Below are 21,784 nucleotides of genomic sequence, written 5' to 3' on the forward strand. Positions count from 1 at the left end.
ATCAATAAACTGGCGGTTCCTCAGTCAAGACACACCACACACACACCACCAGGCAGCGAGCATTACTGCACGTACACACCCACACACATGTTTCCCCCTAGACAACTTGACAGAAAATTGAACAAAACACATGGGTGTTCGGGGCATGCGATAAATTTCTGACAACATTTGACAGCTTGACGGCTCTTCAGCGTCCCGATTAGTGCCCTCTTTAACAGGTTGATGGCCCAACGCGAAAAGCCTTGCCACACCAGAATCCCGATTGAAAATGCCACCGCTTCGATCTATCCAGTATTTCCGCTCAGATGTTTGTTAACTACATGAGTGAACTTCAACAGGAAATAGGTAAATGAAATTCAGTATGAAGAGCATCCGTACGGCATTTATTAATCAACAAAGAGTACGCCTTTATCTAGATGACAGCGATGGCACAGCCTGTGGGATCTGAAGGTCGCTTTCTGGTACAGTTTCTGGACTATTCCAGCATTTGGATTACCACTCACTCAGCACTCGTGAATCGTACGCCAACCAACTACCATCGCCGATTCTGTTAACCATTATCTGCACAATGTTCATCTCAGTATATTGTATACACATTACAGCCCATTGCGATAACAGCTAGCTCCGAAAAGAAATGGAGTTATCGAGAAAATCTTCCGCCTGAAAACTGGCAATGACCCACACTTGCAGATTTGTGCCCAAGTAAATCACTCGAATCTAGCCAATCCGAAAGGCTCAAGTGATGTCATTTTGCATTCAACCCATTGGCTCGCTAGCATATCCAACCGTTGACTGCCTCGCAAGCAATCGCTCCTGTGATTGGTTGGACGGCCGTCTAGTGGGGGGTAGGCGACTGGCTGGCTAGACTATGCGGAAGCGTATAGGTGATGGATATTGGCTCTCTCGCTCTGCCAGCCTGTCTACAATTGCTGCACTAGTGTGAATGTTCTGATCTTTTGGATTTTTGTACCCCTATATCAATAAACTGGCGGTTCCTCAGTCAAGACACACCACACACACACCACCAGGCAGCGAGCATTACTGCACGTACACACCCACACACATGTTTCCCCCTAGACAACTTGACAGAAAATTGAACAAAACACATGGGTGTTCGGGGCATGCGATAAATTTCTGACAACATTTGACAGCTTGACGGCTCTTCAGCGTCCCGATTAGTTCTGCTGTCATTCGTGTGTAATCGGATTTGTGCTGCTACCTCATACGACACGTAGTGGACACACCCCTCTCCAAGTACACACACACGCGTTCATCCGCACAATCATAGGCAGTGTCGAGTGTCGTGTAATCATCCTCATCATCGTCATCTCACGGTCCTTGACGTGAGCAATCGAGAATCGGCCCGAATTTGACAGGTTCGTATCGATCCTAATTTGCCAGCTATTGAACCAACCACACAGGAAGCCCAATCAAAACTTCAAGTGGGAACTATTGATCGGAAAGGTTATTGATCTGTGGAACCCGTACCTGTCCACAAGCAATCCGAGTAAGTTTGACCTTGCATGTGGCGTCAAAGTGGCGTCCAAGAATATCGCGCTTTGGCTAAAAATCGATGCGTGTATAACTCCGTGGCTTTAATTGTAACTCCAGCATTCAAACGTTTAGCTGCCACAGTTCATGTTATTTGTTCGATCGTTCAGTCAGCGTTCGGCACACTGTCTTCGTTATGCTAATTCCGTTTCCATCAAGCAATACTAACGCAATATATCTTTCTTACCTCCTAGGATTGCCTGCGGAGAATACCATCAAACCCCTTGAATCGCATCAATCCATCCATCGGATATCACGTTGAAGATCATTTGTCGGCTGTTGTGTCCACCAAAAATTCCATATTCATGTTCCATCTAACATTCATCCAGAATGGAATCTTTACCCTACCATTTGCTCCACTAACTGTGATCTACAAAATTATCCGCTGGAAAGTCTGTGAAATGTATTCTTTCTGTGCTCACTCTATTCCGGCTCTCTTGTGCTGAACAATATGATGTTATCCGGATCACCCAGTCAGCCGGTGAGTTGAACAAAACTATTTGCTGTGTCTACGTCTAAATATGATGGTGGTATGAGGTTAGAGTGATGAAGTCCCAGGGGTGGAGTTTGTGCTTAAAACTAGTCACTTTTATTCCGTTTTTAGCCACTATTCAGAGAATGCAGTTTGACGTGCTCAGACATGCGGTGTTTGTATTTTTTGTTGATATTCCAAGGCAAAGATGAATCACGGCTGTTTTCAGTCTCGTAGCATCAGAGTAAAGTGGTGGTGACCTTGACTGTTTAAGGCTAAACTGTTGTTCTCGCAGAGCTGCAGTACTCAGGTCGTATTTATGACTAACCCTAAAGTTATCGTCCTGTGTAGACGTAGGTGTACTGACCCTGGATGTACCCATTTTAAGTTGCTGTGGTGAACTGAGAGAAAATGTTGTTCAAATGACTGGTCTTAATGATGGGTACGAAGCGTCATCAGCATAGACGTTAGAGAGAAGTAACGGGTTAATTACTGCACAAGAATCAATCTTGCTTAAAACCCATAGCTTGCGCTTGCTGACTGTTCCGCAGTTCTCTCACGGAAGTAAACCACCTGAACGGTCAGTCACGACGAACTTACTCTAACTGTAGTTGTGGTGCGGCTTTTTCTCCTTCAACTAACGCATTCCTACTGACACACGTTCCCATGACAATCTGGCTATGCCCTGATGGTTCAGTCGATGAGACTCAGCTTTACTCTTTGTCCAATATGCCGAAATTCTGAGGACAGGACCAGAGCGGGGATAATGAACAGTACACAAGCGCAGAGGTTGTTCTCACCATCTGGTAGAAAGGTCCTCGCTTGAGATTTCGATCTGTAAAGGAATGTAGTCGATACTGAAATGTTGGGAGACACTGTACGGGTTTTTTGATAATCGGAAATCACCGGTGCTAGAATTTCCACAACTTTCTGCACATTGTTCTTGATCAGGACTACTTCATTTATACCAGATTTATTGCCACTTGACCTTGAACCGCATCCTAATTTTCCACCTTGCGCATTCTCTTGACTGGTGGTTCCTTATATGGTAGGTCCACATGATTCGCGTGGTTTCCTCCTCTGTTAACAGACTTCTTACGCTTGTGAATAGTTAAAATTTCAGCCTCCAAGTAGGATATTTTTGTGCTGAAAAGAGAGTTTGAAGCCTCCCCGAGATTCTTGAGTTACACACCGAAGATGTTTCCCAACAAGGATGGAACGGCTGTAGTGTCCATCTAGTTTTCAGTGTAGACAGACCCACTTTCAAGAATTTCAATGGAATAACGATATAATATTATCTCAGTTAAGTTGCTGTTTGCCACCACTTCGAATTTATTCGTCTCTCCTTTCGTGAGACTACAGTCTGGTGGAATGCTGCTTGTTTAATTCACACAGGTTTTGGTTTTCATCTTACTGTATTCCCACCCATGGAAAACGTAGTTTGTTTCTGATCATGCGTTTGGGCACTCTGTTTCATGAGGAACACGCTTGACGCAAACGCAGCAATTATTCGATGGGTGTCTTAATCGATTAGCTAAGTCTCACGGTTTCCACTGTTTTGACTGACTGAAGCCGCTAAAGGTAGTAAAAAGCTGCCTGAAAGGCTTTGTTTGTATCTCATGATCTTTACGTAACTAACATGAAATCGCCTGCAATAATCCTCAAATCTACGACGTTTCGCCCAATTTTCTGGGACCCCTTGAAATAAGTTGCAGCTAGCCTAAGTAGCCAGTCTAACTGAACCGTCTCTCTTATCAGGTAGTAACTAACAGGCCGTTTATCTCTGTTTGACGGCCTCACAAAAGAGCGAGCATCCAACAATTGTGAAGTTTTCCTGACTTATAGCTCAGTCAAATCGATCCACATCAGGGAGTTTTCCTATCCAAAGCTGTTGTAATTCACTAACTAGTTCGGGCAAATTTGTGGCGTTCATCATGAAACTAACTAGAGGTCGTACATCCATGAGGCAAAGGGGGTTACGGTACTTTCCGATGGAAAGTCTGGTATCGGGAAACCTAAAAATGACAAAATTGGATGGAGAGGGGCGAAAACAAGCAGTTTGTTTCGGAATAAGTTTACGTCTTTTCGGGTAAAAAGACATCTTTGTAGAGAACTGAGTAATTTTTACCGTCTGCACTTGTTTGGCATGTTCAGCTTGGTAAAATCCAACATATTAGAATGCGGATCGCCCTTCATCATTGTGCTCATTTGGCATAGGTTCTAATGTAGGAGACCTTGCAAGTGTTACAGTAAATCCTAGAAGACTGCACAGTCGTGGATTCGAACGTGGGCTCTTATATTCTTTGGTTTGAAAACAGTAGACTGAGGCGATACGGCCTTCTTTTTGAGCTACAGGCAGACCACTGTCGTGTCACAAAAATATTGGCCCGCTCAAAAGAGTAGAATTGCTTATTTGTACAAAATTTACTTGTCAAGCAGTTGTCTTTGAAGAATATTATCAAATGGACGGGATTTGGCTGGATTCTCCTTAGTCCCTCATCAAAATCACGTTCGCATACAAATGAAAGTATTTGGCGAAGTTGTCTTCGAAATTTCATTTTGCCGACTACTCTCGATTTACCAACCATAGATAAGTAGCTTGAACACGCCATTTTCCTCCATAAACTGACCCCAATCTGGCTGAACTTTGAAAGCTTCCTCAGTTAAATTACCCATAGATTCAACACAAGCAATCTGTTAGTAATCTCATCTGCCAGACGGCTCTGACAGCAGTAGCGGCGGTTGCTTCACAAGCAGCACAATTCTCGTTAATTACGTCACAAACTGGCTTACAAAAAAGGAATTGTATGCGTTTTCAGCTCAATTCTGTTTACGCACATCACACTATTTTAAAAAATAGCAAAGGATTAGGAAATAGCTTGCGATTGATCCGTGCGATATTTGGTTATCACGTAGAGCGAAATGGGACGTGTGTGTACGTGTGTGTGTGTGTGTGTGGATGCACGTCAAATTTGGGAATGATTTATGCTCAAGGAGTTTTGCGCGTTTAGCTGAACGTACTCGAATGCATGCACACTCATTACTGATCTAAAAAGGTATGCACGCTACTCTTTGCAGGATTCAGAGTGGATACTCGTTTATTGCACAGGGCAGTTGTATGGTACGGTACACAAAGGCAGTCTAGGTCGGTTCGAAAGCCACAATTATAGCATCGATAGTAGTTCGACAGAGTGTAAGTCTTGTTGAGCTTAGAACTCTCACCCTGGAAGTAAACATGTCATATTCATTGGTGAGATCAGGCAAGATGGCTCAGCGGTTAGAGCACGAGTTTGCTGACCGGAAGGTCCGTAATTCGAACCCGACCTCTGCCTCTCGACTTCCCCTGTCAACCTGGCAGTACCCCAGCCCTCGGGCCTCCTTTGGGTGACATAGCAGCTAGACATCGCAAGGGTGTTACAGCTGAGTGAGTTTTCATATTTTTTTGTAATGTAATAGATGTTAGTCTTCTATCGTTAGTTTTCGGCCACAGCTATGATGACAAACTCGATATAAAAGATCCAATGACATCCGATGAAGTCTGTTTGGCTTTTTGTTCGCTACCATGTGTTCATTCCCGTGAAGTTTTTCTGAGATTTTCTGATATCAAACTCTATCTGGCATGGCGAACTCGGTGCTTGATAAACATTATAACTTTATTTACTCTCGAAAGAGCTTAGACTTTCCATATATGTACCACATGAGCTTTAGAAGAGTGATAGCTGAATACTTCAGGATCATTTAACGGATAGGAGGAAGCAGTTTACCTGTTTAGTCGGTCATCGATCCTCAGTCTGGCCGGTTCCGTCCCAAGGACAGAAGTTAAAGGTCAAATTTGAGCCTTGACAAACACATGAAATGTGGAATCATCTAATTCCAACCACTGTAAAAAATATACTGACATTGGTCGAAAACAAGCTGACTTTTGGGACAACAAGGCACAGCAGTGAATAGATGATCAAACTCGTACTGTGTTTTTCAGGCAGTGACAAGACGGTCACTAATCTGGGTTCATTTTAGTCACCATCTTATCGGTATGCAGTTATCATTGATAACTCAACTTTGGTTCGGTGAATAAAAGGGGTCACATATGGATAGTGAGAACAGCTGTGATATTTCGTGCATTGAGCAGTGTGACCAATTTGACTATCCTCAAGATAAGTGCATCAAGTCTGATCTACCATCAGCTCCTTCCCACAGTGGAGTCTGTTCACCTCTTTATCATATGAAACTGAACCACAGACGAGGTCATAGAGATAACTATCTATGCTAGGTGGGGAATCGAACCAATGCTTATTCATCAAGCCAGATGACTAGTTTTTTCAAGGTTGCTGTTCATTGATGGTTGAAAAAGACTTTCTTTCGTTTCCTCAGTGTATTCATCCTCCGTCCTTCAGGCTCCTAAATTTAGACTGTGGTGTGTGACATTCAGACGAAATCAGCCCCGAGTGGGAAGGATTTTCACTAAATGTCTGGCTTGTGATTGCTGATGATGAAAAATAACCACACCGAAACAAAGTGTTGATTACTTTTGGTACAACAAAGAGTGCAACCTATGATACGAGGAGATTTACTCGTGTTAGCACCAAAAGTAGATCCGGATGCCGTGGACAGTCTTGAGAGCTTTATTCGGAGTAGCTCTTTAATTTTTATCCGGCTTCTGATGGTTATCTCTTCCTGGTCTTGTGCCTCAGCAAATCAATCTTTGTACCAATGATGTTGTCAATCTTGAGTATCGTTTCTCTGGTTTGGGCTGCTGTACATCACCAAAAGAAAGATGTATGTCGTATTGTGTGAATCAATGCTAACACTAACTTTACTGAGGGAAGCTTTCTTTGTATTGCCTTCTTCGGTAACCCAGGCCTTGATAACAAGCTATCATTCACCGACAACTGTGACTTTTTCCGACTGTGTTGTAAGCTAATGCGAGCGACTACAAATTCCGACTACCAGGAGCTTGGAGTCCGAAATTTTTGGGCAAACAATTCGACGGGACAGCCAAGAGCCTCATGGGAATTTTACTACTAAGCTCACATGGTGCTGCAGAGAACTCCCAATTTGTCACATCGTCTATTCAGGACTTCAGATTATTGCATGCTCCGTTTGCCTTGAGTTTATCCGCCAGACTTCTAGGTGTATAAGCCTAACTTTGACAGCTGGCAACGACTATGAGGCAGCTGCTTGGTGAACTGTCTGCTCAAACGCAACCTTATACCCTCCCCCTTTGTTGTTCCATTTTGTCCACGTCTGTGCGCAGTAGAACAGATATTAAAATCCATCGCCTTTGGATCACCTAACGACATACTTGTCAGTCCAGCCAGACTGGCTAAACAACCTGTTTTCGTCGTACGACGGGAAAGGTCAAGGCATGTGTACGTATACGATGGTGTGCGTGTTGTGTTGATCCTGACGGTCTGGATTTATCAGTGAACGTGGCCCGGTGTAAGTTATCAGAATGCATTAACAGATGGACAAGAGGGACACCCGGAATAAAAATCTCCTAGTGACCATTTCACAGTCAAAATCTTGACCACTGTGTGAGCGACTTCCAAAACAAGTGAACAACTAATAATTATTCCGCAATAAAAAACGCCGTCCAAATGGAACTGCTGCCTAATTGATGTCCGAGCCATTTCGAAGATTGATGAAGCCGAAATGCCGTTTTTCAACTTGTAAGAGACTTCGTGACTGCATCAGCAACTGCTCATTTGACAAAAACCGGCCGGTTTGTTTGTTTAGCTGCAAGTATCCGAAAGCAAACACCATTCTGATCCTAGGTTGAAGATCCCACCATAACTGTGTCAAGTCGCGCCACCCTCTAATGGGCATACTCCCAATTGGTTACAAAACTCGGCTTTTAGGCTACATGGTTATCGAAAACCACTTCGTAGATGGGCGGTTAAAGTATTAATAAACCATCGACAAATTCAACGCTAATTTGCCTTCGAAAATCCAGGAAAGTTCCTCCTATTTAAAGAAATAAACGGAAAATAACCACGACAATCATTCTGAGAGGTAGTGCGAGACCTTTTTTCCCGTTTGTTTGTTGTTGAACACTGACCGCCTTGCAAAAGTAGTCCACAAAGCTCACGCTCGTTCGATTGAAGTTCAGCAAGCTCCACACACCCAGTCTTGACTATACACTAGTTCTAATACCAGCGAAGTCTAAGTTACCCTTGTAGGTTTTCGAAATATACAGCCCAGTGATCCGCTCAATGCATACTCCGTAGAAAGAGGATCGTTCCATCACCTAGGTTTTATCGCTTTTATTCTACCGTGCCTAACAGCCTTTGATAGTGTTGCCTAAAATGGTATGATACTCAACTGAGAAGGCAACCGCTACAGGCAGTCTCGCCGCACCGACTCAGAGAAAATCGTCCACACCTTTAAGATGGTATAGATAGATATATAAGTGTTCATCACGAAGGAAACAGTGAATCAACTTGCCAAATACACTCACTTGCACACCAAGTTAGTTTTCATACTCAGCTGAATCCCAGGTGAATCCTTCGTTTACGACATCCTTGAATGTGCTACGGAAGGGTTGGTATGACATTCAAGACATCACAGTACACTTTTCGAAGGAAACTCGTCATAAAGTCACTGAAGACTCTTCGACAACCCACAAGCGGTTTCGCTCTTCCTGGGGCTCATGGGATAGGTGTAGTCCTCGTCTTATGTTCTACTTGATCTCATATGATGCGAAATAGGTACGACCGGAAGAAAATGAACTGACAACAAAATGTGCACCCAAAACTAAACACTTTGGAATGGTACGTTCAGCAGCTAATACTCCCATCTTTTCGTGCACATTGATTGGAATATCGATCATGGACAGTTTTCCGGTACTGAAAACAAACTGACCAAAATAATGCTCACATCGAACCTGTGGCAGAATCCATATTCAAGCATAAAAACCCGAGGGAAATAGGATGACATATGTAATTTCTCTTCTCACTGTGTCTATACCAAGCAAGTTGAGACTTGTAGAAAACGCAGTTTGCAAAACTTTAGCGTAGACAAATATCCACGGCCCTCATGCTCGGTTCGTATCCGGACTTGATGTTTTAAGTACTTACGCCACTTGTGATAGTTTTCATCCTAATTCCTGAGATACTCCACCACTGGAACCTGGTTTTTGTCTATCCAAACAAACCTGATCATCCCTCAAGGTCAAGTGGTCACAATTTGCACTTAAATTGGGCGGAATTTAACAGATTTTCACTAGCGTTATCCGAAGAATAGTCCCTATGTTGCATCGAACTGTTCCAATTTTAGTCGACAAACTTAGTTGACGATACATCGTTTGACCAGATAAACAATCTTCTGAAGCGTATAAACGCGTGTATAGCCTGCGTGAATGAAGGGTCCCAGTAGCATTTATGTAACCTCGATTATATTGGGTAACCTGGTGCTTCTGTCTGTCAAGAGGAAATTACCATGTACGGAAATCCCGCACTCACTGGATTGGACTGGACTCACCTACAAGCACTATCGTGATCCGTCTCTATCGAGAGTGTTCCTACCTGAACCGTATTATGCCCCGAAACGTTGAATGAGGACAGACAGCAGTGCGCGTGACCAGTTCACTATGAAGCTACCTGGTTTATTCGGTTACTGTAATCATTTGGGGACCTATATTGAGTTGCAGTGTACTCTGTGGCCGTTAACTGAATGCACGCCTCAGCAAATACGGTGAAAACTTCACAGCTACTGATAATAACTGAGATATTGCAGACAAGGGATGCAAAAACACCTCTGACTGTTACATTTACACCTACATCACTCTCCTGTCCACACTGAACGAAAGAGCAGTGCCTGTCGTCTATCAGTATCCCTAGACTATACACTGTTACCACTGTTCACTGATCTGTTTTTTGCGTTTCCTCTCATGTTGTTTTAATCCTCAAAAGTGACTGCATATTCCACTGCGGTTATCCAACAGAGTAGTTGGGTTCATCCGTCTCTACATTGTAAACGCTAGTTGGGAAGATGGATGCGCTCACATCGAAAACTGAAAAGATTTTCACGTTTTTTTCCGATCGATGATGCGCAAGTCCGTACTTGTTTGTCGGAGAGGCGTTCTGTTCGCACATCGGGGTCAAGGTCCAGAAAATGCGGTACCGATAATTCACAATGAAAACAAAACTCATCCCCGCCCCTTTTAAGTTTACAGATTGGGAGTATCCATTTTCCGTCATGCATAATACGGAATCGATTGTCCTTTGGTGCAGTTGCGTACATGCGGGCTGGATAGTTACCCAAAACTTTCGGACAACTTGTAGTGGTTGGCAAAAGGTTCTGAATACCTGAACCAGAAGGTGGAATGCATGGGCTTGTAACATTGCACTTCAACCAAGGAACAGAACGACAAAATAAGGCAACTGGCGCGACATCTGCAGATTCTTTCGTACTAGCTGGGCCATTGGGTAGGGATCTGACGAAGGTCATTTTCTGGTCCTCCAGATAGGCATTTGAAACATGTGTGGTAACATGCTCTCTAAAAAATGTACCGCATTGACACCATAAGTCAGGCATCGATTTTGGGCTTAGGCTTTTGAGCCAAAGGCTTTGATTGAGGACCCTAGTCGTCTTCCTACTCTAATTTGGGCGTCATGACAATAAGACAGCGTGGCAATACAATCCTAATTGGTGGTCGTTGGCTTGTTCGCTGAGCTGGGCAATTTGATTGCAAACGTTTCATCACCAATCGAGGTGACATCATCAGTGCGTTATTGTGGAGCGTAGGACTGCATAGCGGTGGGTTGGCGCAAACGGATTGCGACTGACGCCTTCCTGCTTTCCCTTTCATTCTTCCCATTCTCCCACCTCGGTAATAATACAAACCATGTAGTCCCATCCGTTAGGACTGACTACTCGGTCTTGCGTCTGTCTTGGCCGTTGCATCTGTGCGTCAGCCGGCACCAATGACCGTAGACATCTCGAACTCAAACTGTAAGCTTAGACCCTCGGTCTATTTCCTGACTTTGAAGTTCGCATTCTGAAGGAAGCTTGACAACAAGTTGATCTTGCTCCCACACCGGACTGGTTCGACACTGATATGTTCTGTGTATCGGGAACACTAATTCAATGTGTGAACATGGTGTTTGAGCCAACTGTTCCAGCACTCCCCACTCGCTTCCGACTGCTGACTTCTGGCGGTCCAGAAGCAGCTACTACAGGTATTGGCATCGTCCTAAACCATCGAGCAGGAGGATCCTTGCTTGACTGAATATCCGGTGATAATCGCCTCTTTGTGGTTCACCCCGCAACGTCCGTGACGAGACCTCATATGCTGGAAGCTGATTGTTGTCCGTTTACCATGTCTGCTTACGCCCCGACTGACTGTAGCCCTGATACCACCAAAAGCGACTTTTGTAACACCGTGACTGCTCTGTTACGACGGGCTAAAATTTCAGACAACGAAAGAAATCATTAAGAGCTAAATTGACGTCACCATCTTCCTTAAAGATGGACACCCGAACCACCGGGTCGATCATCTTGAAGAAAAATTATTGTAACAACCTGATGCCACTCTATCGGTTTTTCAAACTGCACCAGTCCCATAGGCGACAAGTGTGGAACTCCATGTGACCTTTGAGTTTTATGACTGCGTACCTCCTTTCAAACGCCACCGAGATCCTGGTAAGGACGGCTTTCCACTCGAACTGTTTAAAGGTGGAGGTGAAATCCCCAGTCAGTGTTTTTCTTATTCACTTGCTTTTATTTTGGGAAAGGAGTTACTGACAAAAACTTTGTTGATGTAGATGACACCGTTCTCGTTTTTGTGGAGAAGTCACAGGTATTTTGGATGAGTTGGCTAATCGTTCCGTCTTTTGGTATGGATCTGTACGCACAAAATGTGAAGTCATACTTCTGGAAGTGAAGTCACTGAACGCCCCACATACAACCTAAGGACAGACAATCGAGTTTGTGGATCGCTCTACGTATATAGTTTATAGACTCCAACTGTTGCGTGACCGATGACAATGCACCAACTCGGCAGCAATGTGGTATATCCCTGAATCTCAAAGGACGAGTGTATCAGTTAATGGTACGGACTGTTGCGTTCTACTCAGCGATCGGCGGAAGTGAGTGAGTTGGGCTGTGCCGCATGGTCTTCAGTAGAAAAGTGTGTGTAGTAGTTTGACCATTCATTGCGCATGTGGAAGCGAGTATTTGCCCATTTCAGAATGGCGTGATTGGGGAAGTGACCAACCAATGACCTGAGAGAGAGAGGTAAGAAAGAGATTACAAAAAAATCAGTATTGTCGGTGTGACTCGCCTTCCAGGATGGGTTTGTGTATAGGTTGAAGTGCTGCAAGCATTCTTGTTGTCGGCTTCCATCAAAATTGTCTGAATGAGTTCCTGGAGGTGTAGGCAACGCAAAAGACTTATGATACACTACCATTAGATCCCTTCTGCATCCATTTTTCTTCTTTTCGATAGTGGTGAGGATGAGGTTGACTGCGAACTTTTTTGGCCAACTTTTTGGTCAAAGTATTAAATTTGAGAATTTCGATCGAAACCCCTCCTTGGTTCTATGTTAACTGGAAGTAGCATTCGATCTTGTTTTCTTTTTCGATCAATGTATTTTTTGTCTCCGAGTGGCTCACAAGAGACTCGCTTTCAGTTTGCTCTAGACGAACCCAGATTTATCGCTTCTCTTCTGGTGACCTTACTACTCGTGATATATATTACGTGGGAGTTGTGTTTGGCCTAAAGATCGAGTCCGCTTTACTGGGCTGAATTCCACCGAAAAGTCGGCCCTGTACTGTTCGATTGACAGCTTCGTCTAAGACCAGTGCATCGCATCCTCTTAAGCGGTGTGTTTGCTGTGTCAGCATACGCCCCGGCAGATAACAGGTTTGTGGCTGGGAAAGACTTGTCACGCCTGCTTAAGTTAGAAAGAATTAGAGATATCGTAATTCTGGAGGCGATATGAATGCTCAGTCGGGGATATAGTCAGAAGGCTCATCTTAGCACCTAGCTCAAGTTTAACGCTTACTGCACATCCATTTTTGTATGAATCAGAATCAGATAGATAAAATCGTTACGCCCGGATTTTTGCGCTTTTTCTAAGTAGTAAAACGACTTAGTCCACCATAACTCCATAACCTGCTCCTCAAATTCGGAGCTTTCTTCCGTTGTGAGTAGTTTGTAACCGATTTTCATACTTCAGTAAGGTAATAACACAGGAGATATCAAAATTTAGATGAGTGATCAGAACTGATTTGGTGTTTGTGATATAACCTTGTTGTTTGCTGGTGAGTGAAACTCTTAGCTCCTGTTTTGTGAACAGTGTGATGGCAGTGAAAACGGACGGCAGTTAAAATGGACTAGCGAAACCTAACACTGATGCCCTAGTTCCACCAATGAAATCGACGCACACAGTGAGCCACCTAGGATTTAACACAAGATATGACCCGGCAAAACTTCTTTGTGGCCAACACTGGCTGACGCAGTTGAACAAACGCAAGATTCGTTTGACCTGCGGTCTATCTTGACTACGTCCTGTCACACCGAACTTAACTCTGTAGCGTGAACTACACTCACATTACTCTGCAGCACGATGAACAAACAAGTGAGCTGATCACAACCCTAAGCTTGATGGACACTGTAATTTCATGTGAGACCTAGTTCTCTGCAATAGATAGTTGACTGGGGAGCCAGACTTTAATCTGGAGCAGTCTGGTTTCTTACCGTGTTCTGTTTGAAAGCACGATTTATAAGAGAATGGATAACGAATCTGTCATGCGTCAGTCCTAAAATTCGACAATACATGTTCATAGTGGCAGAATCATTTTTCGCGCACATGACTGTCTCACTGAAGTGGAAGAGCATCTCACCGCCCTGTGTGTTCGCAATGTTTATATACATCTAGTCTGATAGCGCTAACGTGAAAAAAATCACAGGTATCTTACTGCCGCTGTTCAAGTACCGGTGAAACACCGGATACGTTGTCCTCTTTGTACTGGCAACGCTTGTCGGTGATCGATTTGTTCGAAATGGACACTTGCTGTGTCAAACGTTCTCGCGCATCAGTACTTCGAAAACCGTTGCAACCAAAGCTAGCTATATCGACCGGACAAACCGTGATAGAAAATAGTGAAGTACGGACTTAGTGAAATGATTTATAAAACCACTCTGTTTTCTCGACTATTTCAGTTCTGTTTCAAAGTGGTTGCTTCGAATTCGGGAAGATGATAACCAGGTCTATTCCGTGAATGGAAATGTATTCGATGCTCTGTTGCGAGTCGAAAAGATATGGTTTTATCTCCGGCTGTGACTGCCAAACACGAGAATCTGATATGGATACCTCGTGTTGATAACGGAATAGGGGAAACACAGCACCTTTTGAAAATCTCACCACCCCACATCTAAACACCACATAATGAATGATACTTATTTGACACTTGGTCATTTATAGTTCGCATGGGGTATTTGAACGCTATTCACTATATGAATGGGGTGTGAAACAATATGAAGAGTGTCAAACTGTTCCTTATTATCTACGTTCAAAAAGAACAAAGATATGGGAGTTGATTAACAGTGAACAAAATGTCCTTAGAATGATCTAAATTCATCTGGCTTCTCCGCTAACTTTTTCCAAAGTGAATAGGAACTATCGAACCCGAAATTTTCGGAGTGACAGAAATAGCCTGCTAATCCTTGTAGCTCGTAGCAGTTAATAAATCCACGCTTTTGGAAAAAAAACCCAGAGCTTTCCTAACTTGGAGCACTTGAAAACGGGCAAGAGCCTCGGTTCAAACACAGCTCATATCCACAATAGTGAGCTATGTGAACCAACGCATTTTGGCACAGCCAACGAAAAGAGAACGCAATTTGAGTAGTCCAAATGCCAGAAGTTCTTATTTTCAGAGCTAACTGAAGACAGAATGAGGACAGCCGCTTCCTGCTAATTCGGGTTGCCAGCTGGAGCTATCGGCTATCGGTATGCCACAGCCTGTATGGTCACTCTCAACAGGTCTCCGTTACTATTCACATTGGAATGACAGAGTATTTAGTTTGGCGTGATAATGTACCCATCTACAGGCTAGACCAAACTGATAAATTCATGGAATTATTTCGAGCATAAAATGGAATAGTGGCGACGAAGGCAGAACCATAGCCCTGTAGCAGTGTGACAAGACGGGAATATATGCGGCTGACTTTAAGATCTACGCTATTCAAGGTAGTAATACTACGAATACGGCTAAACATCGATGATCTGAGTGGGAACTTTGAATCCTAGACTTAAGTCCCAATAATAAGCATGTACACACCAATCCGAAATGCTGAGGAAGGGCCAAGATATTCAGAGAAAGTAGACTGGCTTTATGAGGATCTCGTGTACTTTACCTGTCTTGTTAGTTTAGGTGTATGTCAATCCTGCTGAACCTTGCTTCTCGACGCTGCCTATGTCGTGCAGATCCTGGTTGCTGGAAAATCAGTTTTCATGTGGTTCTATGGGTAAGTAACTGAGGGCGATGTAGCTAAGTGGTTGGAGCGCGAATTTACTGACTGGAAGTCCCGTGGTTCGAACCCAACCTCAGCATGTTGACTTCTCCTGTCTGCGCTTGGGCGACCCGGAAGCAACCCAGCCGCCCTATCTCCTTCGGGTGGCATGAGAATTAGGCACCGAATGGGTGTTATAGTAAAATTATTTTCTAAGTAACTGCCCGTACTCACATTTTACGGTTGCTTTTGGAACTTCCGCTTTCCGTACTTTCGAGTTCCACTAGGTTCTAGTTACCTGTACCGCCGTTTGTCGTTTTGGGTGTAAATCTCCGCAAAGTGACTCACTAATTGAAATTAGTCTGTAAAAGTGAAGTTTGAAAAATCTCGTTGTGAGAAATCTGGAATACGTTTCGGACACTGTCAATCGAATTTCTACGAAGTGGTTTATTTCAACCGCTTTCAACGTACGATAAACTAAGGCAACTTTATCCTACCTCCACATGAGATTCAGGTCTCAACAATTCACTCTATCAAATGACTTTGAGTGAACTTGGTCAGCGAGTACACATGGTTAACCAACTCTTTTCCGTGTGCACTTTCCGACTTCACTCAAACTAATTTATCCGCTGCACTATGTTCCCAAGGCCGCTTCAGTGTTGCGGGGACCGTGCACTTTTGAAAGCGGTTGGGTAAATACAACTAACGGGACGACTTTCATGGACGAACGAGTAATTTCCTTAAAATGCTATGTAGAATTGATAATTGGATGGTTTGATCGTCTCCCACTGATAAGATATGACGGCGACATTTGAAATCTCCGGTGAATTATCTAGAAGTAATTATAATAAGGCTACATGCTTCAACTTAAGCCGTTTCTCAGAGATTTTCCCCTTCAGGGCCGGAAGAAAAAATAGCAGCTGTTGTTAGTTGAAGGATACTCGTGCTTGTTTTAAGAACCTCTTATCCTTAGTAATGTAGTTTCACTGCCGGACTAAAACTTGCTGCCGGCAAGAGCCACATCTCCTAGAGTACCTTCATAGTTAATTCTCGAGTCTTGTTCGAGTGGACTACTAAGGTACTTGGGCGAATGTGTACATAATAGCGTTCAGCTGTAGCACCCTTCCGGTGCCTAGCTGCCATGCCACCTGAAGGAAGCACGAGGGCTGAGATACTGCCAGGTTGCCCAAGCCTAGACAGGGGAAGTCGAGAGGCGGAGGTCGGATTCGAATCACGGACCTTCCTGTCAGTAAATTCGCGCTCTCACCACTTGGGCCATCTCGCCCCCCATACATAATACTTGTATCTTTCAGGGACTGAGATTACCTCTGGTCTTCTTCTACGCCATACCCTGAAAAATGCTTTAGTCTCGCAATACTCGTAAACTTGATGAAAACTCTTCGACATTACACGACCGGTTCCCCTCTTCTTGGGGCTCGTCCGGTAGGCAAAGTCCTCGAGTTTCTGTCCCCTTATGTCCTACTAGAACCCGAATTGCACGAAATTCGATGGATGCACTCATAAACGAGAGATTCACCTGGGTTCCAGGTGAGTCTCCCAACAAAACCAAATGGGTATGTAGATAAGTCGATTGTTTTAGTCTGCTGCTGCAAATAGACAGCGGAACTTTCTTTGTGCAGGTCAACTCAAATGTATGCTTGAAAGTCAACTTCCTACCCAGCTTGGTAACAGCTCAGTGGTTTTTTACTAGACGTTGACAGCAGAAAATCACAACTTACCTAAATTGTGACTGGCTAGAGCAGACGATAATCAAATGTTCGACCGAGTTCCGGATGCCCCAAGAGCTGAGGTGAGAATATATCCTTTATTTGGTCACTCGTTGATTGGAACCACCTAGAGTTTTTCATATCCAAGTGAACCACCCGACGTAGCTACAACATGTATTTGTGTCAACTGCATAGCTGTAAAGTCTTGAGACTGTCAAACCAATTTTAGCCGTTCACTCAGGATTACTGATAGTCTCCATATATGTGGTAAAATCTTAGTTAAATACTGTTACAATAGCTGTCACAACCACTTCGCCAGTTACCTTCAATTTGATGTTCAAGTAAAATGCAGACAGAATGCAGTAGATACTCGACGGTTATATCTACCTGATGAAATCCAAGAACTATGGAACTGGTAATGGGCTACCGAAGAATTTCCGACAGTTTTATTAATACTGTGTTCCGATTAGAATGGAAGGGTGTCTTTGGACAACAGAAACCAACCGTTCTGAAAAGACTAGGAGAACTAAAGATGTTTTATCCAGGACTAAAGTTGGAAGAGTGAAATAGTTGCATTCATTGCGGGGCATCGGTTACATGGCTTGGGAATACCGCTGAAGATAACATATTCAGTTCTGAATTTCCTCCCTCCCCCCCCCGCCGAAGAACTGCGCCTAAGTGGGGTGGAAGGTATATCCCCGTGAAACAAACTGAACCACTGATAAGCTGGTGGAAAGTGCATCGATTCCTCGCGAGTCATTTCCAACGGGAGGTTGGTCCCACCCACAGACATGATGTTTTACGGCTGTTAACACACCTGGAACCTGGGAAATGCCTCTTGCCACATTTTCTGGCTCGAAAAGTCCATTTAACTGGGAGAATTTTGTTGTGCCATGAGCCGAGTCAGGTAAACATCGATTGTTTCTGTATCAGTATCGGTAAAATGGACTAACGTCGGATAGTTCGAACGTCTGCGCCACTCGTCACTGCGATGAAAAGCATTAAAGTAAAACAGACTGTTAGTCTCGAGTAACTACTGAAAGTCACCGAGGCAAAAAGGGAATATAATGAGTGGCCTTTCTTTCATTTCATGTACACTCCACATTATGAAGCACAGAATGTATGAAACTAACTTGAAACTTGTCACCAGTAAAATGACAAATGTTTTAGTACCTACTTTGCTATGGGCGAATGACAGGACACTGGTCCTGTCACAGATAGTCCTCACAGATAGAAAGAATAGGGGAACCTTTTTATATGAATACATGCGGACAATACGTAATAATGACACGCCATGTACAACAGTGGGGAGGAAACGGTTTTTCGAAACATTTCCGCTGTATAGCATGATATCGTTGTACAGAGATGCCAGAAAGCCCCTCAAGGAACTTGGCGTCTTACCCGGTCCTGGATAGAGTGGCGTTGGAAGAGTATCCCTAATAACCTCCTTGTTAAGGGGGTGTTCATGTTCATCAGTAAAACAACTCTTCCACCCGAATTCCACATAGAGCAATAACAGGTTATTATATCAACAAGTGATCATTTGTTACTTGACCTGAGGCATAATGCAATAAACTAAACCAACAGATGCTGTCACGGAGAAATGGGGTGCTTTGTTGTTCATAAGGATTGTTGTGCTCTGGAGGACCTCTTATTGGGTCGGGGAGATCCCTCTTTGAGGACCTAACCATGTACAACTGGCTGGAATTCGGCGCAGATGTGTTCCTCTGTACCTGTGACGTCCCAGAGGCATATCTGAGCTAGTGCATCTGAGCCAGTCTGTCTGAGGAATAAGATCAACCACCGAACACGGACATACCATCTAGTAACCTTCGTATGACGACATAACGGTGAGAACAACACCTCTGAACAATAAGTTTTCCCCGTACATCCCCACAAAGACATGCGTCAGCAGTATGACAGTCAGCTTAACACTGACTGGTTCTATTCATCCACGAAGATCAGCCGTACATCCGTTTGTTTGCGCTGCAGGGGTGGCTCAGGAGTAGAAAATAATCGTATTGCGATGTTTCTTCTAGATGAAATTAAGTTGCTTGCACAACACTAAGGTATGTTTTCCTTTTAAACTTAGGCTTTGAAAAAAGTGTACGACTTATACACTTATCTGCATACTAATCCCGTTTTGACGGGGGATTCAACTGTAACCCAGCTGAATCTTTCGTTTATGATGTTCTACATACTCAGACCCGAGAAAAGCGAAACCGATCGTGGTCGATCGAAGAGTTTTCAGCAACCTTATGAGTAGTGTGTTAGGTCTATACACTAGTTTGAAAAAGGTCAAGTTAGTGACTCGCCCTGTCAGCCTTAAGGCGAATGTCAAACTACAACTGAAACGTCTTGCTTCGTTGAGACGAACTATTTAACGGGACAGCAACCAAACATAAGGTACATGAAATCGAACCCATCACACAAAGCGTTCTATAGTAATCAGCCGTTTTCGACATCAGCAACCTTATGAGTAGTGTGTTAGGTCTCTACACTATGGACGCATGCCCATCACTTTACAACATGGCTGTGTGCTTATCCAGTCATCTTACTGATTTACTATCCAAAGGAGCCTCTAGGCTGGCAGACAATAGACACCACCATTAGTCGATTTGTTATTCCAATCCGGCTAGTATAAGATCCCGAGAAAGTGGAACCTAACAAGCAAAGTTTGTCCTCAAATGAGGCCGGTTGCATATGCGGTTTGACTGCTGTCTTCCTGGATGACTCAAAAGAAGATCGTATACGGAATATGCATTCATGTTGAAACGGATCATGGTGTTTTTTGATTGTTGCGTCCTTCTTCTGTTGGGTCATCAATGCTCTGCACGCACACATCCTACACTTTCTCCACATTTACTGCCACAGGTTGTCAACAAGGCCTGACTTATAAGCGGAGAAGGAGACGTCCCCACAAAGCCATTTTCATATCTCTTTTAGTCTTGGAATTAAATCGTTGGCACACAGCTGCCACGTAACTCAACATAGGCAGAAGAAGTGAGCTAGTGAGATACGGAAACAATGGAAAGGTAAAGGTGGACTGAACTTGAGGACCATTGGAACCCAAGTGCGTGCTAGAATTCTCTGTCGTTTAGAACCCATGCGATTTTGTGTAATGAATTTCTTTGGTGGCATGCGTCAGTCACTAAAGCTGTCAGGCACTTGGAAAAACGCTTCGTTAATAGACAAACATAAAGTCGCTTGTTTTGATCGTGCAAAGCTATAAAGTAACGCACCCGGATTGCAGACAAAAGTACTTCGTACCAACAACCACCGACCCACCGCTACTCACTCCTACGCTCCACAATAACGCTCTGATGATGTCACCTCGATTGGTGATGAAGCGTTTGCAATCAAATTGCCCAGCTCAGCGAACAATCCAACGACCACCATCTACGCTACCTGAGCTACCAACATTTTCCTCTATAGGGATTTCCTTGTATAGGTTTCGTCTGTCATATAGTTTCATGTACAAAAGCATAAAGAGAACACGCTACTCATTAGGTTGTTCAAACTTATTCAACACTCCACAACCAGTTTCATTCACTCTTGCGACCCATCATGTAGGTTCAGTCCCCGAGTTTCCGTCAACCCAAGTTGTAAGTAACTTGCGAAATATGCTAATTTGCTAACTAATTTGATTTTAATGGGGCACTCCTGAAATTCCCGTTCATGCTGTTCTCTAAATGAATGTGCTGGACAAAAACCACTTCATGTTTTAGTTGTTATGATATTCTCTGGTGGGCTTCAACAACCTCATAGGCAGAGTTCTGTCTTCGAGAATATCTGCTGCGAAATCTCGGACGTGGTACGAACTGAGAGATGAGTGCGACTTTGTGAAGCCCATTCAATCACAGAAGAACATATCCAAATGGGGTTCACTTAGTCGCCCGCTACAACCAGATCAGTTTACCACAGTGTGTAGTCCATGACTATGAAATAACTTCATACCGAGGAATACACTCATTTGCAAATCAATTTGGTTTTCACGAGAGACTCAAGGGAAAGGGAGAAAGATGTGTCTGAGCGTCTGATTAAGCCATCATCAAACTTTCTAGCCGCAGTAAAATGAACTGAACAGTATGTTTTCATAAAGGAAACTAATTACAAGGTTGCTGAAAACCCTTCGACAGCCCACGACCGGTTTAGCCCTTCTTGGGGCTCATCAGGTAGACGCAGTCCCCGAGTTTCCGTCAACCTTATGTTCTACTTGTAGAATATCATAAACGAGAGATTCAGTTGAGTCTCTCGTGAGAACCAAATTGATTTGCCAATGAGTGCATTTCTCGAAAACGGTCCAATTTGGGTTCAAGTAGAACACAAGGTTGACGGAGACTCGGGGACTGCGTCTACCTGATGAGCCCCAAGAAGGGCTAAACCGGTCGTGGGCTGTCGAAGGGTTTTCAGCAACCTTGTAATTAGTTTCCTTTATGAAAACTTCATACCGAGTTCGTGTAAGAAGCGGATTTGTGAACGTCTAAGTGTAATGGTGAACCAATTAATATCAGTCATCTCTTGTGACTGTCACGCCTTAACTGCGAAATCGTGAAGGTGAAATGAGTCACCCAGCTTA

General features: G+C 43.8%; 1 protein-coding gene across 1 annotated transcript in view; it reads left to right on the forward strand.

The window, feature by feature from the left end:
* Positions 1–1,018: 1,018 nt before the first annotated feature.
* The window catches only part of T265_01203 (hypothetical protein), a gene marked incomplete at both ends in the record, with an annotated part of 62,078 nt that continues 41,312 nt past the window's right edge, over positions 1,019–21,784 (forward strand). Inside the window, 2 exons of the mRNA XM_009165188.1 lie at positions 1,019–1,507; positions 1,746–2,032. Coding sequence (XP_009163452.1) covers positions 2,003–2,032 — 30 coding nt within the window. The remainder of the gene's footprint in view (positions 1,508–1,745; positions 2,033–21,784) is intronic.

This window comes from Opisthorchis viverrini (assembly GCF_000715545.1).
Source record: "Opisthorchis viverrini unplaced genomic scaffold opera_v5_13, whole genome shotgun sequence".
In the NCBI taxonomy this organism is placed as follows: Eukaryota; Metazoa; Platyhelminthes; class Trematoda; order Opisthorchiida; family Opisthorchiidae; genus Opisthorchis; species Opisthorchis viverrini.